The following is a 19,110-nucleotide window of genomic DNA, read 5'->3' as shown; positions in this document are numbered from 1 at the left end:
GTCTAAATGTCATGATTGTGGATAACAATGATGAAGACCCTGCGACGTATGAAGAAGCGATGATGAGCCCAGATTCCAACAAATGGCAAGAAGCCATGAAATCCGAAATGGGATCCATGTATGATAACAAAGTATGGACTTTGGTAGATGTTATCACCAGAATTTGACCAAGTCAGAGGTGGGCCGCGATCAAGATGGACGTGAAGATTATACATGGAAGGAAATACGTGAATCGGCCTGGTTTACCAAGTTGGGCTGAACCGCCCGTGTATCTGTAACATATTAGATCGCATCTTAGTTTAGAAATTAGAGTTTATCTCGTGCACGGTTTAGTGCACGCCCACATTAGAAAGTCCCCTGGACTATAAATATGTACCTAGGGTTTATGGAATAAACAACAACCAACGTTCAACACAAACCAATCTCGGCGCATCGCCAACTCCTTCGTCTCGAGGGTTCCTCCGGTAAGCATCATGCCGCCTAGATCGCATCTCGCGATCTAGGCAGCGACAAGCCTGCCTAGTTGTTCATGCGTTGCTCGTATCGAAGCGTTTTTGATGGCGAGCAACGTAGTTATCATAGACGCGTTAGGGTTAGCATCGTTCTTAGCATCATATGCTCGCGTAGTGCAACCCTTGCGCGTCTAGCCGTCCTTGTGCCTCATCATGGGTGCGGGGCGGCACCCCGCTTGATCTGTGTTTAGTAGATCTGATCCGTTATGGTCGATCCTTGATTCGTCAAGGATTAGTTTAATATCTGCAATAGTTAGGCCTTACAAAGGGTTGGAGGATCCAGCGGCATGCAGGGTGTAGTTTGCTGCCCCTAGACAGGACGTTCCGAGGGTCAACCTAGTGTTGGTTTTTAGGCCTTGTCTAGGGCTGGCTTACGTTTACCGTGCGTGAGCGCGAGGCCCAATCGTGAGTAGGATGATCCGATTATGCGGTGAAAACCCTAGATCGTCGTGGATCTCATACGCTTTATGTTGATCAAGCAGGACCACCATATATTCGGCCACCTTGGACGAATCATGGGTGAATCGGCTCCCCGAGCCGATTTACGAGACAACCCGAGAGCCGATCGAGGCTCGTATTTAACGTGTACGTGTGTGCCCCGGCAGAAACTAAGCGAGGCATCATCCACACCTTCCCGACCAGGTATAGGTCGGGTGGCACGCCCTTGCGACCCAAGCATCGGCGCGCGACCGGGGAGGCTTTGCGGGCCGTCGCTCTGAGGGACTGGGGCCAGCCGCAGCCCTAGTCATTCCCGGCTCTACCGTGTTGGCCAGTCGCTGCCCGCCGGTGGGTTTCTGACGCCAACACATTCTGGCACGCCCGGTGGGACGAATCTTCAACGACAACCCTCTCGCTATCCACATCAGAGATGGCGAAAGACACCATACCGTCTTCATCGAAGCGGCGGAAGAAACTCCGGTCACGTACGGGGATCTCATCGGCGAGCTCAAGAAGAAGTACGACGAGATCAAGTCCGCCCTCGAAGCCGACCTAATCGGCTCTTTCCACAGGACCCGCTCCCATGGCATCGGATGGAAGGGGTTCACACCCGAAGGCGCGCTTGATGGAGTGGACCCGTCCACCCCGTCCGAAGAACGCACCCGAGTCGCCGCGTCGGGAGATCAGCTTCATGGTGGCTCATTCGCTGCACCGCCATTCTCGAGAGCCTCGGTGAATACGTTGGAGCGCGTCGCGCCGCGCGTGATCCAGGAGATCATGAGCCATCGCACTCTCCGTCGAGACCAGCCCTAGGGACTCACCAAGGGGAGGCGCTGCTCCATTCCCGTCCCCCGCTGCCATTCGCGTTGGCAGCGCCCGAGGCGCCGAACTCATCGGCTTTTGTCGTCTACAAGATTGGTGGTGACCCCAGTGACTACCAGTTCCTACAGGACGCGCCCAAGGAGATCCCGCACGGATACGCATGTGCATACGTGCCAGACTGCAGCACCTGGGCACCCTCGAACCAGGTTGCTATAGCAGGGACTTCTGGGGCAACAGGAGGAGCGTCGGAGGCAGACCCTGAGAAGCAAACGTGGCTGGCTAAATACGCCACCCCGACAAAGCTCCCGAGCCCAGCTCCTGCAGTTGGCTCAGAACCGGAAAAACGAGCATGGCTGGTTAAGTACGCCACTCCAGCGAACCTTCAGGGTTCGGCACCTGCAGCCATCACCGCGGATCAGATTTGTACGATCCTTAAAGATCAGTTCGGCATGATGCCGAAAAGAAAGGCGATCGGCTATACCAAGCCGTACCCCAACGAGTACGAATTGATCCCGCTACCACCCAAATATCGGCTCCCGGACTTCACAAAGTTCAGCGGATCGGATGGTTCCAGCTCCATCGAGCATGTGAGCCGATATTTGGCGCAGCTGGGCATGATCTCGGCGTCGGACGAGCTGCGCGTGAGGTACTTCTCACGGTCCCTCACGGGATCGGCTTTCGGTTGGTACACGTCGCTGCCACCGAACTCGGTCCGGACTTGGAAGCAGCTGGAAGAACGGTTCCATGAGCAATATCACTCGGAGGCTTCCGAGGCCGGCATTGCCGATCTAGCACAAGTACGACGAGCGCGGGGAAACAAGTGTCGAATACATCCGGCGCTTCAGACCGTCAGGAACCGATGCTATTCGGTTCACGTAAGCGAAAAAGAAGCGACCGAGTTGGCGGTGGTGGGTCTATCATCATCGATCAAGGACGTGGCCTCCCAAGCGTACTACCCTTCATTAGCACACATGGTGCGTAAGCCGTCGGCGTATGAACAGCGCCACCCGGATGTCTACCGGGACAAATTCAAACGCGTGGTTACCATGGTTGACGCAGGCGAAGATGAAGGCGCTACGGGAGAGCAAGAGGTTGCAGTGGCTGAGTGGACTCGAGCGGCAGGCCCGATAACCCGCAAATGGGTGAAGCCACCGGTGGCCTCCAAGAGGGTTCGACTTCGACGTGACTAAAACGGAGCAGATTTTCGATCTATTACTCACGGAGAAGCACATAAAGGTACCCGAAGGCCACAAAATTCCTACGGTGCAAGAGCTGAACGGAAAGCCATACTGCAAGTGGCATAACACGTTCACCCACACCACCAACGACCGCAGGGTGTGGCGTCGGCAAATCCAAGGGGCGATAGAAAATGGGCGACTAATTTTTAACCAGCACGCCATGAAGGTCGACACACACCCCTTCCCCGCCGTCAACATGGTGGAGTTCGCCCACCTCGTAGGGTGCCAGCCTGATTTCTCAGCCAACATCAGCATGGTAGAGCTTGGACACCGCTCTGAGAAGGACGGGGATGAGGACAGCTGCTCTCAGAGCAAGGACGCAGAGGGGGCCGCTCCATGCGATCGGCTCCGTCAAGATGGCAAGCGCTACGTCACGGAGGGGGAAGTGAAGAACATAAGATATCAACGACCCCTCTCTGATCACCTCCTCAACAAGTATGTGAGTCAGTACGACCAACGCCGGCAACACGGCGACGACGATGAGAGAGACCGTCCGGCTGGAGGAGCCAGAAGATATCGTCGGCACGATCACAACGAGGAGGAGCACGAGCACCTTGCCACGGAAAAGCCAGGGGAGCAAGATGACAACGCCAGGCACTGGGACTGCCCCTTCTTCAGATATTGCTGGGATTCAGGAATGAGCCGATTGCCAACAATCGGCAACTGCCCAGAATGCAACCGGAAGAAGAAGGAGGCAGCCAACGTATCCGTATTCGAGCGTTTAGGGCCTCTCCCACCACGAGCAAACGCGCCGAGTCCCCTCGCCGGGCAGATCTCGAGGATTCAGAAGACGAGGGACAAGAAGACAGGTACCACCGTCCAAGGTGGTGCCCTGACGGACTCAGCCATTCTCAAAAGCGCAGGGTGCAGCGATTGCGCGGTCTGGAGGAAGCCGAAAGGTTATACTTGCACACGCTGAGGAAGGGACGACCTGATCTGGCTGCGAAAGTTCAGCGAACCCTGGATGAGGAGGGACTGCCGCAACGAAAAGTGTGGCGCCCCAAGCAAAGGAAAGCCGATGATGAAACATCGGCTGGCACAAACATGGTGTTCATTCGTCCGGCGGGGTGTAGTGCTCCACGATTACACAGTGCACCCGACATGGATAACGGCAAGCACACCAACATGCTAAAGTCAGAGATTGGGCTGGTTTTATCCGCCGACATGGACGAGTAGCAAGACTACGTCAATAAGCAACATGGCGAGGCCGATCCTTGCGATCGGCCCTCCAAAACTGATGAAGGGATATTACAAAACCCTTACTGAGCAAGCAACGTGGAGGCCGATTCCAGCAATCGGCCAAAATTATCCTCACCATCCATTTTGCCTGGGATCAACATTTGGCCCAACAGGGGCTACCTAAAGAGCCGATACCATCAATTCTTGACAGAATCGGCTCGGGGGGCACCTAGATGGGTGAAACATGAGGGTATGAAGTGACACTATCATATATGGGGGCCGACACACAAATCGGCCTAGAAAATTCAAAAAAAATTTGAGCAAAGCCGATGCAGGGCCATCGACTCAAGAAATACAACTGTCAACCAGAAGGTCAGCCCTAGTAAATTATGAAGAGAAGCCACAATGGAAGAACTCCTCAAGAGAGAGGTTTAACGACTCGGATCTTCTCTTCAAGAACAATGCTAAGGGCAGCTTGGGCGTCCGGATCAGGTTAAAGGTGGGTCGCATTAGATCCACCAAAGGAAGGGAGCCGATCCGACTTGCAAGGGCAAAGAGGCGCACCGAGGAAACTCGGGGGCAGCCCACCTTGAAGGTGCTCGCAAACCGATTTACATGCAAATCGGCTGGCTCGCATGATCAAGCCCGAGGCTAATTCGGCTGAGTGTTTGCCTTGGCCAAAACTCGGGGGGCAGCTGGCCTGGTGGATGTTCTGCCTTGCTCTGTTTTTTACGAGCCGATTGAGTGATCATCGGCTGATCCTTCATTGCAAACCTTCGTCACGAATGATGAGTGCTAGAAAGGATTATTGGGTTTGGTTGGGAAAGTTCAAAGTTTCCTGAAGATCCTACATTTTTCTGCCAGATTTAGAAAATCATCAGCTGAAGGAGGAAAGAGCAAATTTCGAAGGACCGATGCGGTGCTATCGGCTCGTTACGCATTGGTAAAGGGGGCGAGTCGGCAAGGACAGTAGAAGAGGGAATCGGCTTAATTAAGCTCGGAAGAAATCGGCAAAATCAAATTGGGGGAAAAGTTCTTCATTAATAAGAGAGATTTCTTATATAGTAGAGCTGATTGCCCTCAAAAGGGGATACATTGCCCCGCCTGCTTCTACGGATCCTATGCTAAGGGCCCTTATCTACGGGCCGTTGCTGCCCTCGTCGTCGCCGTCGTCGCCGCTGTCGGCGCTGCTCCCGGCCGGCTCGTCGTCGCTGCTCCAGCGGCCGCCAGCAGGACCTTCATTGTCTTCATCCTCCTCGTCGTCGTCGTCGTCGCTGTCGAAGTCGCTCAGATTTCCCGGCCAGGGGCAATGGCGCTTGGCCGGCGGCTCGTCGGGGGAGTCGTCGTCGTCGTCGTCCTCCTCTTCCTCCTCCTTCACCTCCTCGGAGGTGGCCCCATCCCAGGGGAAGTGGTCATCCTCGCTGTCTTCCACCGCTTCCTTATCGGCAAGGAAGCGGAGATCGCTCTCCCCGTCAGTCAGGGACCCGTCGTCCTCTCGACCGGATGGAGAAATCATGGCTGGGCTCATTCCCGGCCTCGATGGCGCGGCGAGTGCTGGCCGCGTGGGCCTCCGCTGGATTCCACTCCGGCGTCGGCTCACGGGAAGAAGAGGACTCGGTGGAAAGGCCTGATGAGGCGGAGGAAGAAGACGACATGGTGGCGCAGGAGGGCTTTTGGAGTGCTAATGCAAAGGAGATGCAGAAGAGAACTGTTCGTGGCAGATAAATAAAGGGGATATAGTGGAAATTCAATGCCACGGCAGCTTCCGAGGAAGTAGTGCCGGGACTCGTCAAATCGTGCGGAGAAGTTGAGAAGGCAAGTTATTATGATGAAGGACTCGCGACGGTTCTCGCTCGCCACGACATGACCCTACGAGAGAAAAGCGTAATGATTTTGGAAATGTCATTTCCAAAACCAGGGGGGCATGTGTTATCACCGGAATTTGACCAAGTCGAGGGTGGGCCGCGATCAAGATGGACGTGAAGATTATACATGGAAGGAAATACGTGAATCGGCCTGGTTTACCAAGTTGGGCTGAACCGCCCGTGTATCTGTAACATATTAGATCGCATCTTAGTTTAGAAATTAGAGTTTATCTCGTGCACGGTTTAGTGCACGCCCACATTAGAAAGTCCCCTGGACTATAAATATGTACCTAGGGTTTATGGAATAAACAACAACCAACGTTCAACACAAACCAATCTCGGCGCATCGCCAACTCCTTCGTCTCGAGGGTTCCTCCGGTAAGCATCATGCTGCCTAGATCGCATCTCGCGATCTAGGCAGCACAAGCCTGCCTAGTTGTTCATGCGTTGCTCGTACCGAAGCGTTTTTGATGGCGAGCAACGTAGTTATCATAGACGCGTTAGGGTTAGCATCGTTCTTAGCATCATATGCTCGCGTAGTGCAACCCTTGCGCGTCTAGCCGTCCTTGTGCCTCATCATGGGTGCAGGGGCGGCACCCCGCTTGATCGGTGTTTAGTAGATCTGATCCGTTATGGTCGATCCTTGATTCGTCAAGGATTAGTTTAATATCTGCAATAGTTAGGCCTTACAAAGGGTTGGAGGATCCAGCGGCATGCAGGGTGTAGTTTGCTGCCCCTAGACAGGACGTTCCGAGGGTCAACCTAGTGTTGGTTTTTAGGCCTTGTCTAGGGCTGGCTTACGTTTACCGTGCGTGAGCGCGAGGCCCAATCGTGAGTAGGATGATCCGATTATGCGGTGAAAACCCTAGATCGTCGTGGATCTCATATGCTTTATGTTGATCAAGCGGGACCACCATATATTCGGCCACCTTGGACGAATCATGGGTGAATCGGCTCCCCGAGCCGATTTACGAGACAACCCGAGAGCCGATCGAGGCTCGTATTTAACGTGTACGTGTGTGCCCTGCAGGAAACTAAGCGAGGCATCATCCACACCTTCCCGACCGGGTATAGGTCGGGTGGCACGCCCTTGCGACCCAGAGCATCGGCGCGCGACCAGGAGGCTTTGCGGGCCGTCGCTCTGAGGGACTGGGGCCAGCCGCAGCCCTAGTCATTCCCGGCTCTACCGTGTTGGCCAGTCGCTGCCCGCCGGTGGGTTTCTGACGCCAACAGTAGACTTACCTGATAGCCGTAAGGCTGTCGAGAATAAATGGATCTTCAAGAGAAAAACAGATGCTGATGGTAATATTACTGTCTATAAAGCTCGACTTGTCGCAAAGGGTTTCCGACAAATTCAAGGTGTTGACTACGATGAGACTTTCTCACCTGTAGCGAAGCTAAAATCTGTGAGGATTTTGTTAGCAATAGCTGCATTTTTCGATTATGAGATTTGGCGAGATGGATGTCAAAACGGCGTTCCTTAATGGAGACATTGAGGAAGAGTTGTATATGGTACAACCCAAAGGTTTTGTCGATCCTAAAAATGTCGACAAAGTATGCAAACTTCAGCGTTCAATCTATGGACTGAAGCAAGCATCAAGAAGTTGGAACCGACGCTTTGATAGGGTGATCAAAGACTTCGGGTTTATACAGTGTCATGGAGAGGCCTGTATTTACAAGAAAGTGAGTGGGAGCTCTGTAGCATTCCTGATATTATATGTAGATGACATATTGTTGATTGGGAATGATATAGAACTATTAAGCAGTGTAAAGGGTTATTTGAATAATAGTTTTTCAATGAAAGACCTTGGTGAAGCATCATATATATTAGGCATCAAGATTTATAGAGATAGATCAAGACGTCTAATAGGGCTATCACGAGTACATACCTGGACAAGATTCTAAAGAAATTTAGAATGGACGAAAGTAAGAAAGGATTCTTACCTATGTTACCGAGCAAGGTTTTGAGTAAGACTCAAGGACCGGCTACGGCAGAAGAAAGAGAAAAGATGAGTAAGATCCCCTATGCCTCGACGAGTAGGCTCTATCATGTATGCCATGCTATGTACAAGACCGGATATAGCACATGCCGTTAGTTTGACTAGCGAGATATCAAAGTGATCCAGGAATGGAACACTCGGACAGCTGGTCAAGAATATCCCGAAGTACTTGAAAAGAACTAAGGATATGTTTCTTTGTTATGGAGGTGACCAAGAGCTCGTTGTAACAAGTTACACCGATGCAAGTTGGAACACCGATCCCGATGACTCTAAGTCACAATCCGGGTACGTGTTTATATTGAATGGTGCTGCAGATAGGCTGGGCAAGCTCGAAGCGAGTGCACGGTGGCGAAATCCTCAACGGAATCGAGTACATAGCGGCTTCGTAGGCTTCATCGAAGCGGTATGGATGAAGAGGTTCATTGTAGAGCTCGGTGTGGTTCCTAGTGCATTGGACCCACTAGTCATATATTGTGACAACATGGGTGCCATCGCCAATGCACATGAACCATGGTCACACAAGAGGCTGAAGCATATCAAGCTGCGTTATCACTCGATTCGTGAGTACATCGAAGATGGAGAAGTAAAGATTTGCAAAGTACACACTGATCCGAATGTAGCAGATCCGTTGACTAAAGCTCTCCCTAGGGCAAAGCATGACCAACACCGAATGCCATGGGTGTTAGGTACTTGACAATGTAATCTAGATTATTGACTCTAGTGCAAGTGGGAGACTGTTGGAGATATGCCCAAGAGGCAATAATAAAAGTGGTTATTATATATCTTTATGTTTATGATAAATGTTTATATACCATGCTATAATTGTATTAACCGAAACATTGATACATGTGTGATATGTAAACAACAAAGAGTCCCTAGTAAGCCTCTTAACTAGCTTGTTGATTAATAGATGATTAGTTTCATAATCATGAACATTGGATGTTATTAATAACAAGATTATATCATTATATGAATGATGTAATGGACACACCCATTTAAGCGTAGCATAAGATCACGTCATTAAGTTATTTGCTATAAGCTTTCGTTACATAGTTACCTAATCCTTATGACCATGAGATCATGTAAATCACTTATACCGGAAAGGTACTTTGATTACATCAAACGCCACTCGCGTAAATGGGTGGTTATAAAGGTGGGATTAAGTATCCGGAAAGTATGAGTTGAGGCATATGGATCAACAGTGGGATTTGTCCATCCCGATGACGGATAGATATACTCGGGCCCTCTCGGTGGAATGTCGTCTAATGTCTTGCAAGCATATGAATAAGTTCATAAGAGACCACATACCACGGTACGAGTAAAGAGTACTTGTCGGAGACGAGGTTGAACAAGGTATAGTGTGATACCGATGATCAAACCTCGGACAAGTAAAATATCGCGTGACAAAGGGAATTGGTATCGTATGTGAATGGTTCATTCGATCACTAAAGTCATCGTTGAATATGTGGGAGCCATTATGGATCTCCGGATCCCGCTATTGGTTATTGGTCGGAGTGAGTACTCAACCATGTCCGCATAGTTCGCGAACCGTAGGGTGACACACTTAAAGTTGGATGTTGAAATGGTAGAACTTGAATATGGAATGGAGTTCGAATATTTGTTCGGAGTCCCGGATGAGATCCCGGACATCACGAGGAGTTCCGGAATGGTCCGGAGAATAAGATTCATATATAGGATGTCATTTTATGTGAATTAAAATGATGCGGAAGGTTCTATGGAAGGTTCTAGAAGGTTCTAGAAAAGTCCGGAAGAACACACCTAGGAAGGTGGAGTCCACATGGGACTCCACCACCATGGCCGGCCAACCCTAGTGGGGTGGAGTCCCAAGTGGACTCCCCCATAAGGGGCCGGCCACCCCCTTATGGTAGGTGGAATTCCCACCTCTAGTGGGAATCCTAGCTTGGGAAGGTTTCCCACCATATGGAAGGTTTTGGGTTCGGGTCTTATTCGAAGACTTGTAGTCCAACACTTGGGGCTTCCACCTATATATAGAGGGCCAAGGGGAGGGGGCCGGCCACACCAAAGCCATAGCTTGGCCGCACCCCTTAGTGGCCGGCCACCCCCTCTCCCCAAACCCTAGCGCCCCGCTCCTCCACCATATCCCGCACGCTTAGCGAAGCTCCGCCGGATTTCTCCACCGCCACCGACACCACGCCGTCGTGCCGTCGGATTCAAGAGGAGCTACTACTTCCGCTGCCCGCCGGAACGGGGAGGTGGACGTCGTCTTCATCAACAACCGAACGTGTGACCGAGTACGGAGGTGCTGCCCGTTCGTGGCGCCGGAACCGATCGTGATCAAGATCTTCTACGCGCTTTTGCAAGCGGCAAGTGAACGTCTACCGCAGCAACAAGAGCCTCCTCTTGTAGGCTTTGGAATCTCTTCAAGGGTGAGTCTCGACAATCCCCTCGTTGCTACCGTCTTCTAGATTGCATCTTGGCTTGGATTGCGTGTTCGCCGTAGGAAATTTTTTGTTTTCTATGCTACGTTATCCTACATATAAACCCTCCTAGGAGAACCCTAAAGGGTACACTCCATCATACCTAGCTCAACTCCAAGCGCTTGAGCCCTATCCGCCGCGGAATCGTCATAGCTGATTTACCCCCTTGTAATCACCAGATCAATACGAAACATCAAGAAGTAGGCATTTTTCTCTCCGAAGGTGCTGAACCTGGGTAAATACCGGTCACCTTGCAATCTTGATCCGTAGATGGCTACCTCTCAATCGCCCCGCACCTCTCAAGCGCTACTCCCTATAGCATCTGCCGTGATCATATCCACGACATTGATGGACCTTGAGATTTTATAATTTGTAAACTATATGGGCTGCCTACATAGGTTTCACTGCATATAAATCCAACAACCATATTTCACGTCATAAGTGTCTCGTCGATATAGATTACTTTTTTGGCGGACAATGTTCCGATCAATAGCGAGACCTTTCACCTATATGGCGGTTTTATCTAATTTGAGAGCGATTTACCCTCGCTAATATTCGGTTGACATGATCTAGGCGTGTATGGGAGCACCTCCAGTCGCGTCCGCAAAACGACGTGTGGCGTTTGTGCCAGATCGACCGATTGGGGCTACCGCCATGTTGTGCCGTGTTTGGGGCACACCCATTCACAGCCGTGTCCCAGAGAGCACAGAGGTATTTTGCAACGAAACGTAAACTAAAAATAATTTGAAGTTTAACTTGTTCAAGCCACGGGCACATTTGGTTATCCGTTGAGACTCGACAGATGCTCTATTTTGCAGTTGGTGATAAGCATATGGATCACATATTTCTGTATGCATGACGAGAAAATCACTAAATTTGGTGGGCATGTGGTGATTAACATGGGCAAGAGGACCCTCACACTTACCCACATGGCTACATCCGTTGAATCTTCATACGCACTGTCTGCAAGCATCCTCGTGGCAATGATGCATTTCTGGATTGATGAGAAACAAGCGCACTCGTGCTTCAGCACGAAGTACTTATCGTACTCTTTCACAATGTTTAATCTTTTTTGTTGTTGTTGTTGTTGCGTGGAACAATTTTTGTTCCGGACGTCGGTTGTCCAAACAAAGCAAGGAAGCAAGCTGACGTGAATCCACCGTAGGCGGTGCGGGAGCCCCCACCGCCCATCGCTCAACGAGACAACGACCTATCATGGATAGCATAGCACCGCAGGCGGGCACCGGGCACGAACCGTATCCAGGTCCAACCGGCCCACACACGAACTGCTCATCGCCATCGTGCCCTGCGCAACCTCCCACCTCCTTTTTTTCTTCTTCTTTTCCTTCTCTCTCTCTTTCTGTCCGTCTCTCGTCTCCGCAGCTCGCCTCCCCCCACGACCCCACCCTAGGGCACGCCCCGCGCGCCGCATCGGCGCCGCCGCCGCCGCCGCGCGATCCCGCCGCCCGCGCGCGATCTCCCTCCCGTCCGATCGCCCCAGGTCAGTCGCCCCCGCCCCCTACCCCTCTCTCCCGCTGCTCTCGCCCCCCTATCCCCGCCCGCCCGCCAGCCCCGTCCCTGATCTCGCGGCGCCGGTTCCTGGGCCGCCCCTCCCCGTTAATCGACGGGGTCTCCGGCCGTGCCCCGATTCGCGCGCTTGGCGTGGCGTGTGGTGCGGTTGGTTGCCGTCGGAGAAGCCCGACGCGACGGTTCATGGGGCTGCGCTCCCGACGCCGATTCATTCATCCTGCGCGGGCGTTCCGGCCTACCCTAGGTCTGGATCGGTTTCACGCTAGATGGGCGGTTGCTTCCCCTGCGGTGCTGCTACCTGTCGGTTACCTTCCCTGCGCAGGTTTCCCACCTATCGGTTCCGTTGCCTGCGCAGTTTTCCTACCTGTTGGTTCCGTTGCCTGCATAGTTTTCCTACCTGCTTCGGTTCTGTTCCGCCGGTGTTGATGTGGTAATTGAATCTAGGTTCTCAACTGCGAGCCTCTAGGATATCAACTGCGTGTCCGTGCTGTGAGCCTGCGATAATAATTAAACTAGGATTACAAAAAGAAAGACCACGGTAGATTACTGGAGCACGTCACACTGGGTTCAATGGGGCGTGAGCAGCGTGCTTGGAAACGCTAGAGGTATTCCCAGTTTGAGTTTAAGTGGGTTACTCTTTGTGCTGCCAAACTTGAAGGCATATCTTCCGTGTATGCAAGCGGTATTACATCCTTGAGGAGCCAGCCTGCTCCAAGTTTTGCGTAACTCTACTTTTAGAGCAGTTTCCAGACGCCCATTTAATGTTAATTGAGCTACTCCTGTTTTATGAATCGCTGTGATAATTTTGTAATACATATTCTCTGTTTTTCAGTTAAACGGAGTGCTTCCACGATTGCTGTCAACCTGCCTGTATAGCTTCGTTCGTTCAAGCATGGAAGACCAGCCAAATGACTACCCCTTATGCGCTGCCGAGCAGAGCCAGGAGAACGAGACGCCCGCGGCTGCCGGTGAGCCTGAAGAAGAAGCAGGGGACGTGTTCATCTACAGAGAAGATGTTGTGAGCCTGAAAGAAAACCCAGATACCCGTGGTTTGGTGATGGAAGTAGCCGGCGAGTACGATTCCGAGGGCAGCATCACTGACGACGACACCGACACCGAGGAGAACGAGCGTAAAAGCTCTCACAGAACTGAAAAGGGCGGTGGCGGCGGCGGTGGTGGTGCTGCTGCGGCTGCTGATGGTGACAATTGCAGCCATGGGTCTGATCTTGACAGCCTGCCGGATAACAAGGTTCGGGTGCAATGGATCGATGGTTCGGAGAAGACGGAAGATATCGACAGCGTGGCTGTGGTAGACAGGAGTTTCCTTCATGGAGACATGGTTGCCTCGTCCTCTGATCCGACTGGCCAGATGGGGCTGGTTGCGGATGTCAGCCTCGTGGTTGATTTGAAAAGTGCTCGTGGGGATATTGTTAAGGGTGTGTCTGCCAAGGATCTGAGACGCATCAGGGAGTTCAATGTGGGTGACTATGTTGTCAATGGCCTGTGGCTTGGTCGGGTTGATGAGGTGTTTGATAATATTACTGTGTTGTTTGAGGATGGTGCTGTTTGCAAGGTTTCAAGGGCAGACCCGATGCGCCTAAGGAAGGTTACGGGGCCATTGCATCCAGATGTAGCATGCCCCTTTTATCCAGGGCAACGTGTGAAGGCGGCCTCTTCGTCTGTGTACAAAACATCCAGATGGCTCCATGGAATATGGAAAGCAAATCGTATGGATGCTACTGTCATCAAGGTGGAAACTGCTGCAGTCATTGTCTATTGGATTGCCTCTGCACACTGCGGTACAAATCAAGAATCTGTTCCTCCTGAGGAGCAGAACCCAAAGGATCTGACTCTCCTGTCTTGTTTTTCATATGCAAACTGGCAATTGACTGAGTGGTGTTTTCCTAACACATGCACATCATCATGTACCAATGCTGCTTTAACAGAATGTTCAAAAGCCAAAGAGCTAAGTTCCGAGCACTCGTGTCTAACATCTGATGCTCCTGAATCTGCCATGGATGTTCAGGCTGAAAATAGTAAAACAGATGCAAATCCCGGGCAAAAAGATGGTGATTCTCCTGCTGATCAACTGAATACCTCTGATGGAGATAATGCATCTGTAGCCAAAGACTCAGAATCAGGCACGAGTGTACCAACCGCTCCGAAGGAGGGAGTGCAGGATAATGCAACTTACAGAAAAAAGAGTAGAAAACTTATTTTTAAAAAGGAGCATAAAAGAACAAAAAGAAGAGATGAGATCTTTGAAAGAGCCCTGCTGATCGCAGACACGCATACTAAGGTTGATGTCATATGGCAAGATGGGACAAAAGAATATGGAGTAAGTTCCATCTCACTGATCCCGATCCAGAGTCCAAATGATCATGACTTCTTCCCAGAGCAGTACGCTGTGGACAAGGTATCTGATGATTTTGACGGATCGTCTGAAGCAAGGCGTGCGGGTCTTGTTAAAAGTGTTAATGCAAAGGATAGAACTGTATCTGTGACATGGTTTAAGCCTTCATTGCACTCACAGGAGCCTAGGGAAATTGAGTGTACTGAAATTGTTAGTGCATATGAACTGGATCCCCACCCAGACTATGATTATTGTTATGGAGATGTCGTGGTTCGCTTGCCATCAGTTTCACATCCTCTGGAACCAACTATTAGTGGAAGCACCATGGAAGTGGACAATAATGTAGATTCGGCAGAAGCGTTGGCTGCTTCAAATACGGTGCCCTCTGATGTTGAGGCAGAGCAACAGCTTTCACAAACGGAATCCAGTTCAGAAGTTACCGGCCTTTCCTGGGTTGGAAATATAGTGGGTTTCCAAGATGGTGAGATTCAAGTCATATGGGGTGATGGGTCGCTGTCAAAGGTATTACATAAGTGCAGTTAATGCAGCAAGTACCGCTATTTATGTGAAAGAACTAGCATTAGGAGTTCTATGTTATCTCATGTCAGTTACTGGGCTGTTGATCATCAACTTTTGCCTTGTCACCCCGTGGAGGCTTGTCCAGCCTAACCTTATTTTGTTTGCTTTGCTCATGTTCATCTGGAAGTTCTACCTGAGACTTCCAGAAAAATAACCTGCTCCATGCACTACCTCTATATTTTTTGTTAATGAGTTTGTATTGTTATTTCAGGTTGGGCCTCATGAGATATATGTTGTTGGCCGAGAAGACGACGGTGCCTCGCTAGATGATGGAACGGCCTCTGATGCTGCTAGCTGGGAGACTGTTGATGATAATGAAATGGACGTGCCTGATGATTCTGCAAATGTATTCTCTACTGCCAGGCTGTCATTTTTCTCAGTCCAGTCATTCCTCTCTGAAGCACCTTTTAGCTTCCTTTTGTTCCTTCATTAATTGCTGCCTTATGTTTCAGGATGATTCACAAAATATAGCCGAGAATAGCATTCCAATGGAGAATGGGTCATTTGATTCCCAGGAGGAAAGTTCTGTCGCAAGTGGTCCACTGACTGCTGCTTTTGGCTTTGTAACCCGAATTGCAAGTGAGCTCTTCGCCCGAGGTAAAAAGCATTTAGATGGATCAAACTCAGATGCTATGGATGAAGTTGAATCTAATGAGGTTTCAGAATCTGGTGATGATGACACTGATAAAATCGAGGATGAGAACCACATCGCGACATCGGAATGCACTGCTATGACAACAAATGACTCTTCTGCTCAGAAGTCTGCAGATGTGGTTATGGCTGACGAGCCTGCAGATTCTGATTGCTTGAAACATTTTGACGTTCTGCAGTGCCCTCCGGACCATCATTACCTTGAAAACATAGTACATGTAAGTTCTGCTACGCCACTGTATTTAGTACTTATGTCCATACATGTATTATGCTCTTATGTTGCATCTTGAACAGACTGTTGAAGGGCATGTTTATTATTGTTAGTTTCTTTGTCTACTTTATTATTTTGTTGGTATTTCCTTGCTTACAAATAAAGCTTAACAATGTTCTAGGGCACTGGTGGAAGAAAATGGGTCAAAAAGGTACAGCAGGAATGGAGCATACTTGAGAAGAACCTACCAGGTTTGTTTCTTCTTGATCAAGTAGAACGATTCAGCCATAAAAGTGTACTCACATTTTTTGATTTTGCTGATGCTCTGTTTACTGCAATTGTAGATTATATTTATGTGAGGGTATTTGAAGATCGTATGGATCTCATAAGAGCTGTGATTGTTGGAGCAAGTGGCACACCGTACCAAGATGGCCTATTCTTCTTTGACTTCCACCTTCCACCTGAATTCCCACAAGCCCCTCCAGTAAGTACCACAATTAAATAATTCCATTTTGGTTACCACGTCTTACATAATGTATGGCCTATTCTTTTTTGTTTTGCGTCTTTATTCTGGTTACCACAGCTGCTTTCAGTTTACGTTGTAAGTGAGTCCATAAGAGCTAGTTGTTCTGCTGGCACTGACTGCAACTTTCCCATTGTTAACATCTATTGCCAAATCTGCAGTCGGCGTACTATCATTCTGGTGGCTTGCGTGTAAATCCAAACCTTTACGTGGATGGGAAGGTTTGTCTGAGCCTCTTAGGTACCTGGAGTGGCAGAGGAAATGAAGTATGGGATCCATCATCATCTAGTATTCTCCAAGTGCTAGTTTCACTTCAGGGGCTGGTTCTCAATGAAAAGCCCTATTTTAATGAAGCTGGATATGAGAAGCAAGTTGGCACTGTTGAAGGGGAGAAGAATGCACTGCCATACAATGAAAACACCTATCTGCTGAGCGTGAGGTCTATGCTGTATATCTTGAGGCGGCCTCCAATGGTAATACACCCCTCTCTCTTGGTAACCACTTCATTGGTGTCATACTATCATTATGTAGTTAATTCAACAAATGAACAAGGACTATTTTCTGAACACCATGTTTATCCTTTCTACTTCTCTGTCATGAGCCAACATGCATGTATTCTAGATCATTATATTTTTTTCATGATAATTAAGCGGACCATGATGACCCAAAGATATTTAATTACCTTGCTCTTGCATAGAACCTTAGCCATAAGTTTCGTTTAATCCTTTGAGGTTCTGATTGTTTACATTTATTACTATTGCTGCAGCACTTTGAGGATTTTGTAAAAAATCACTTCTGCAAGCGAGGACACTACATTCTGAAAGCTTGTGAGGCCTATTTGCAAGGAGATGTGGTTGGCACGCTCAACGACGATGCCTGTTCCACTGATAAGAACAAGGAGTACTCTTGCTCCATGGGTTTCAAGCTTGCATTAGGCAAAATCTTACCTCGGCTGGTCACAGCTTTGAAGGACATCGGAGCTGACTGCAGCCAGTACGAGCACCTCGGGAAAACAGAAGCTGGGAAAACAGAAAGTGTTCAAGAAAGCTGACCACTGAGCCTAGTTGCATTCAGATCTTCTTTTGGCTTCAGAAACATGATAAAACTTCACCCACACTGTTTTTCATATAATTGTACATTCAACATTTGTTGTTTCTATGTGAACATTTGGGAAATGTGGTTCCAAATGAATCCGTCTCTTCCAAACTGGGGAATCGAGGTGCCCTTCACAGTTAATGTTTTTTTGTTGAGCTTGTGGGGTTATTAAGGCCAGGCTAGCATGCAAGATTTGGTTTGAGCCTAGAAATTCCAGGAATAGGGATGCAAAGCCAACTAATGGATCAAGCCAAGCCTAGATATTCCAGTCATAGTTTATATACCCTAATGAAGTTACTGTCCCACTTCAAGTATTGGTCAACCTTGTAGTTTAAGGTGTTTGTGTGAAGATTTCAACTTTCAAGAGTGTGTTTCGTGGAAGTTATCTCTTGAGGTTATATCTGTTTGACTCTTGACTATCCTGTAATCTGGGAATTAAGAACATTAACTGGTTCAGGTTGCAACTGTGTCTTTTTCTTTCCTGCTATTGGTGTTGCTTCCTATTACACTGGAGCAATAATTTCCATATTTAAACTTCAACAATCTAGAGGGTTTACTTCTAGCCAGCATATCTCTGTACTAAAAATGAAGGCATTAGCCTGACAAAGGTTGGCCTGACCCAGCCAAAAACTCTTCTGCAGCTAATCTCTGAATTTTAAGAACGAATGCCTGACCAACCCAAGCCAGAAATTGTTCTCAGACTTTCGGCTGGCAAAGACTACAAGTTCAATCTCACAATCAAGTAAACCTACCAGTAAACCTACCTAAAAATATGTACTTCCTCTAGTCCAAATGTATCTATACACATTTTAGTTCTAGATACGTCTATACTAGAAACAAGTAATATAGATGGAAGGAAGTGGTTGTTTATTACTAGTTTTTCCTGTATCCCTAGGTCGCTAATTTGATCTATATAATTTATATTATATGATGTAAAAATTATATCATTATGAAATAGAACATCTAAACTTTATAATGATATAATTTTTATAACATATAACTAATTCTAATTTGATCAAATTTACGATCAAGGAGTACGCATGCCTAATAAACTATGAGAGGGAGTAGTTACTCGCTCCGATTCATATCATTTGATACTAATATAGATGTATCTAGACTATTTTTTTATATTGTAGATACATCTGTTTTAGTGCCAAGTAATATGGATCGAGAGGGAGTAGCTTAATCACTTGTCCACCCCCCTCCCCCACCCCTCGATACACATCATTTGATACTAATATAGATGTATGTAGACTATTTTTTTATTGTAGATACATCCGTTTTAGTGGCAAGTAATATGGAAGAGGGAGTAGCTTAATCACTTGTCCCCCCCCCCCTCCCCCCCCACACACACAAAATAAGGTACGCTGCCGACCGAAAGTCTGGATGCGTGCCTGGGCTTAGGAACGGTCAGGTCTGTCTATGTGTGTCAACTAGTGCTCATAAGTATGTTTTATGGGCATACATGCCAAGTAGCCAGTGGAAGCTCCAGGTTAGTACGCATGTCTTTACTACTAAAATAGAACCTACGGTGATGGTAAGTCAGCTGGTGTCACATTTCAAATAATTTACAACCAGTATGCCACCACACCCACTAACAAAAGCTCTCTCACAACTAACAGTCTGCTCCTTAATTATTGCAACAACTAAAACAA

The 19,110-nt window shown here is 48.8% G+C and overlaps 1 protein-coding gene across 1 annotated transcript; it reads left to right on the top strand.

Annotated features, from left to right (window-relative positions):
- The first annotated feature begins 12,935 nt into the window (after nt 1–12,935).
- On the top strand, nt 12,936–17,594 carry LOC124660404 (probable ubiquitin-conjugating enzyme E2 23). Its single transcript, XM_047198212.1, has 7 exons — nt 12,936–14,918; nt 15,187–15,321; nt 15,428–15,844; nt 16,019–16,088; nt 16,182–16,321; nt 16,522–16,833; nt 17,127–17,594. The coding sequence occupies exons 1-7, from the start codon at nt 12,936–12,938 to the stop codon at nt 17,409–17,411; spliced, it is 3,342 nt and encodes a 1,113-aa protein (XP_047054168.1). The 3' UTR covers nt 17,412–17,594.
- Nucleotides 17,595–19,110: the final 1,516 nt, after the last annotated feature.

This window comes from Lolium rigidum, chromosome 6 (genome assembly GCF_022539505.1).
Source record: "Lolium rigidum isolate FL_2022 chromosome 6, APGP_CSIRO_Lrig_0.1, whole genome shotgun sequence".
NCBI classification, from domain to species: Eukaryota; Viridiplantae; Streptophyta; class Magnoliopsida; order Poales; family Poaceae; genus Lolium; species Lolium rigidum.
Note: the sequence above shows the minus strand (reverse complement) of the source record. Positions and strands in the feature narration are given on the sequence as shown.

What these genes read in the sequence shown, in the direction of transcription:
- LOC124660404 (XM_047198212.1), top strand. Translation starts at nt 12,936, where the DNA reads ATGGAAGACCAGCCAAATGACTACCCCTTATGCGCTGCCGAGCAGAGC. An exon ending in AATTCCCACAAGCCCCTCCA is followed by an intron (nt 16,322 to 16,521) that starts GTAAGTACCACA and finishes CCAAATCTGCAG; the next exon opens with TCGGCGTACTATCATTCTGG. An exon ending in TCTTGAGGCGGCCTCCAATG is followed by an intron (nt 16,834 to 17,126) that starts GTAATACACCCC and finishes CTATTGCTGCAG; the next exon opens with CACTTTGAGGATTTTGTAAA.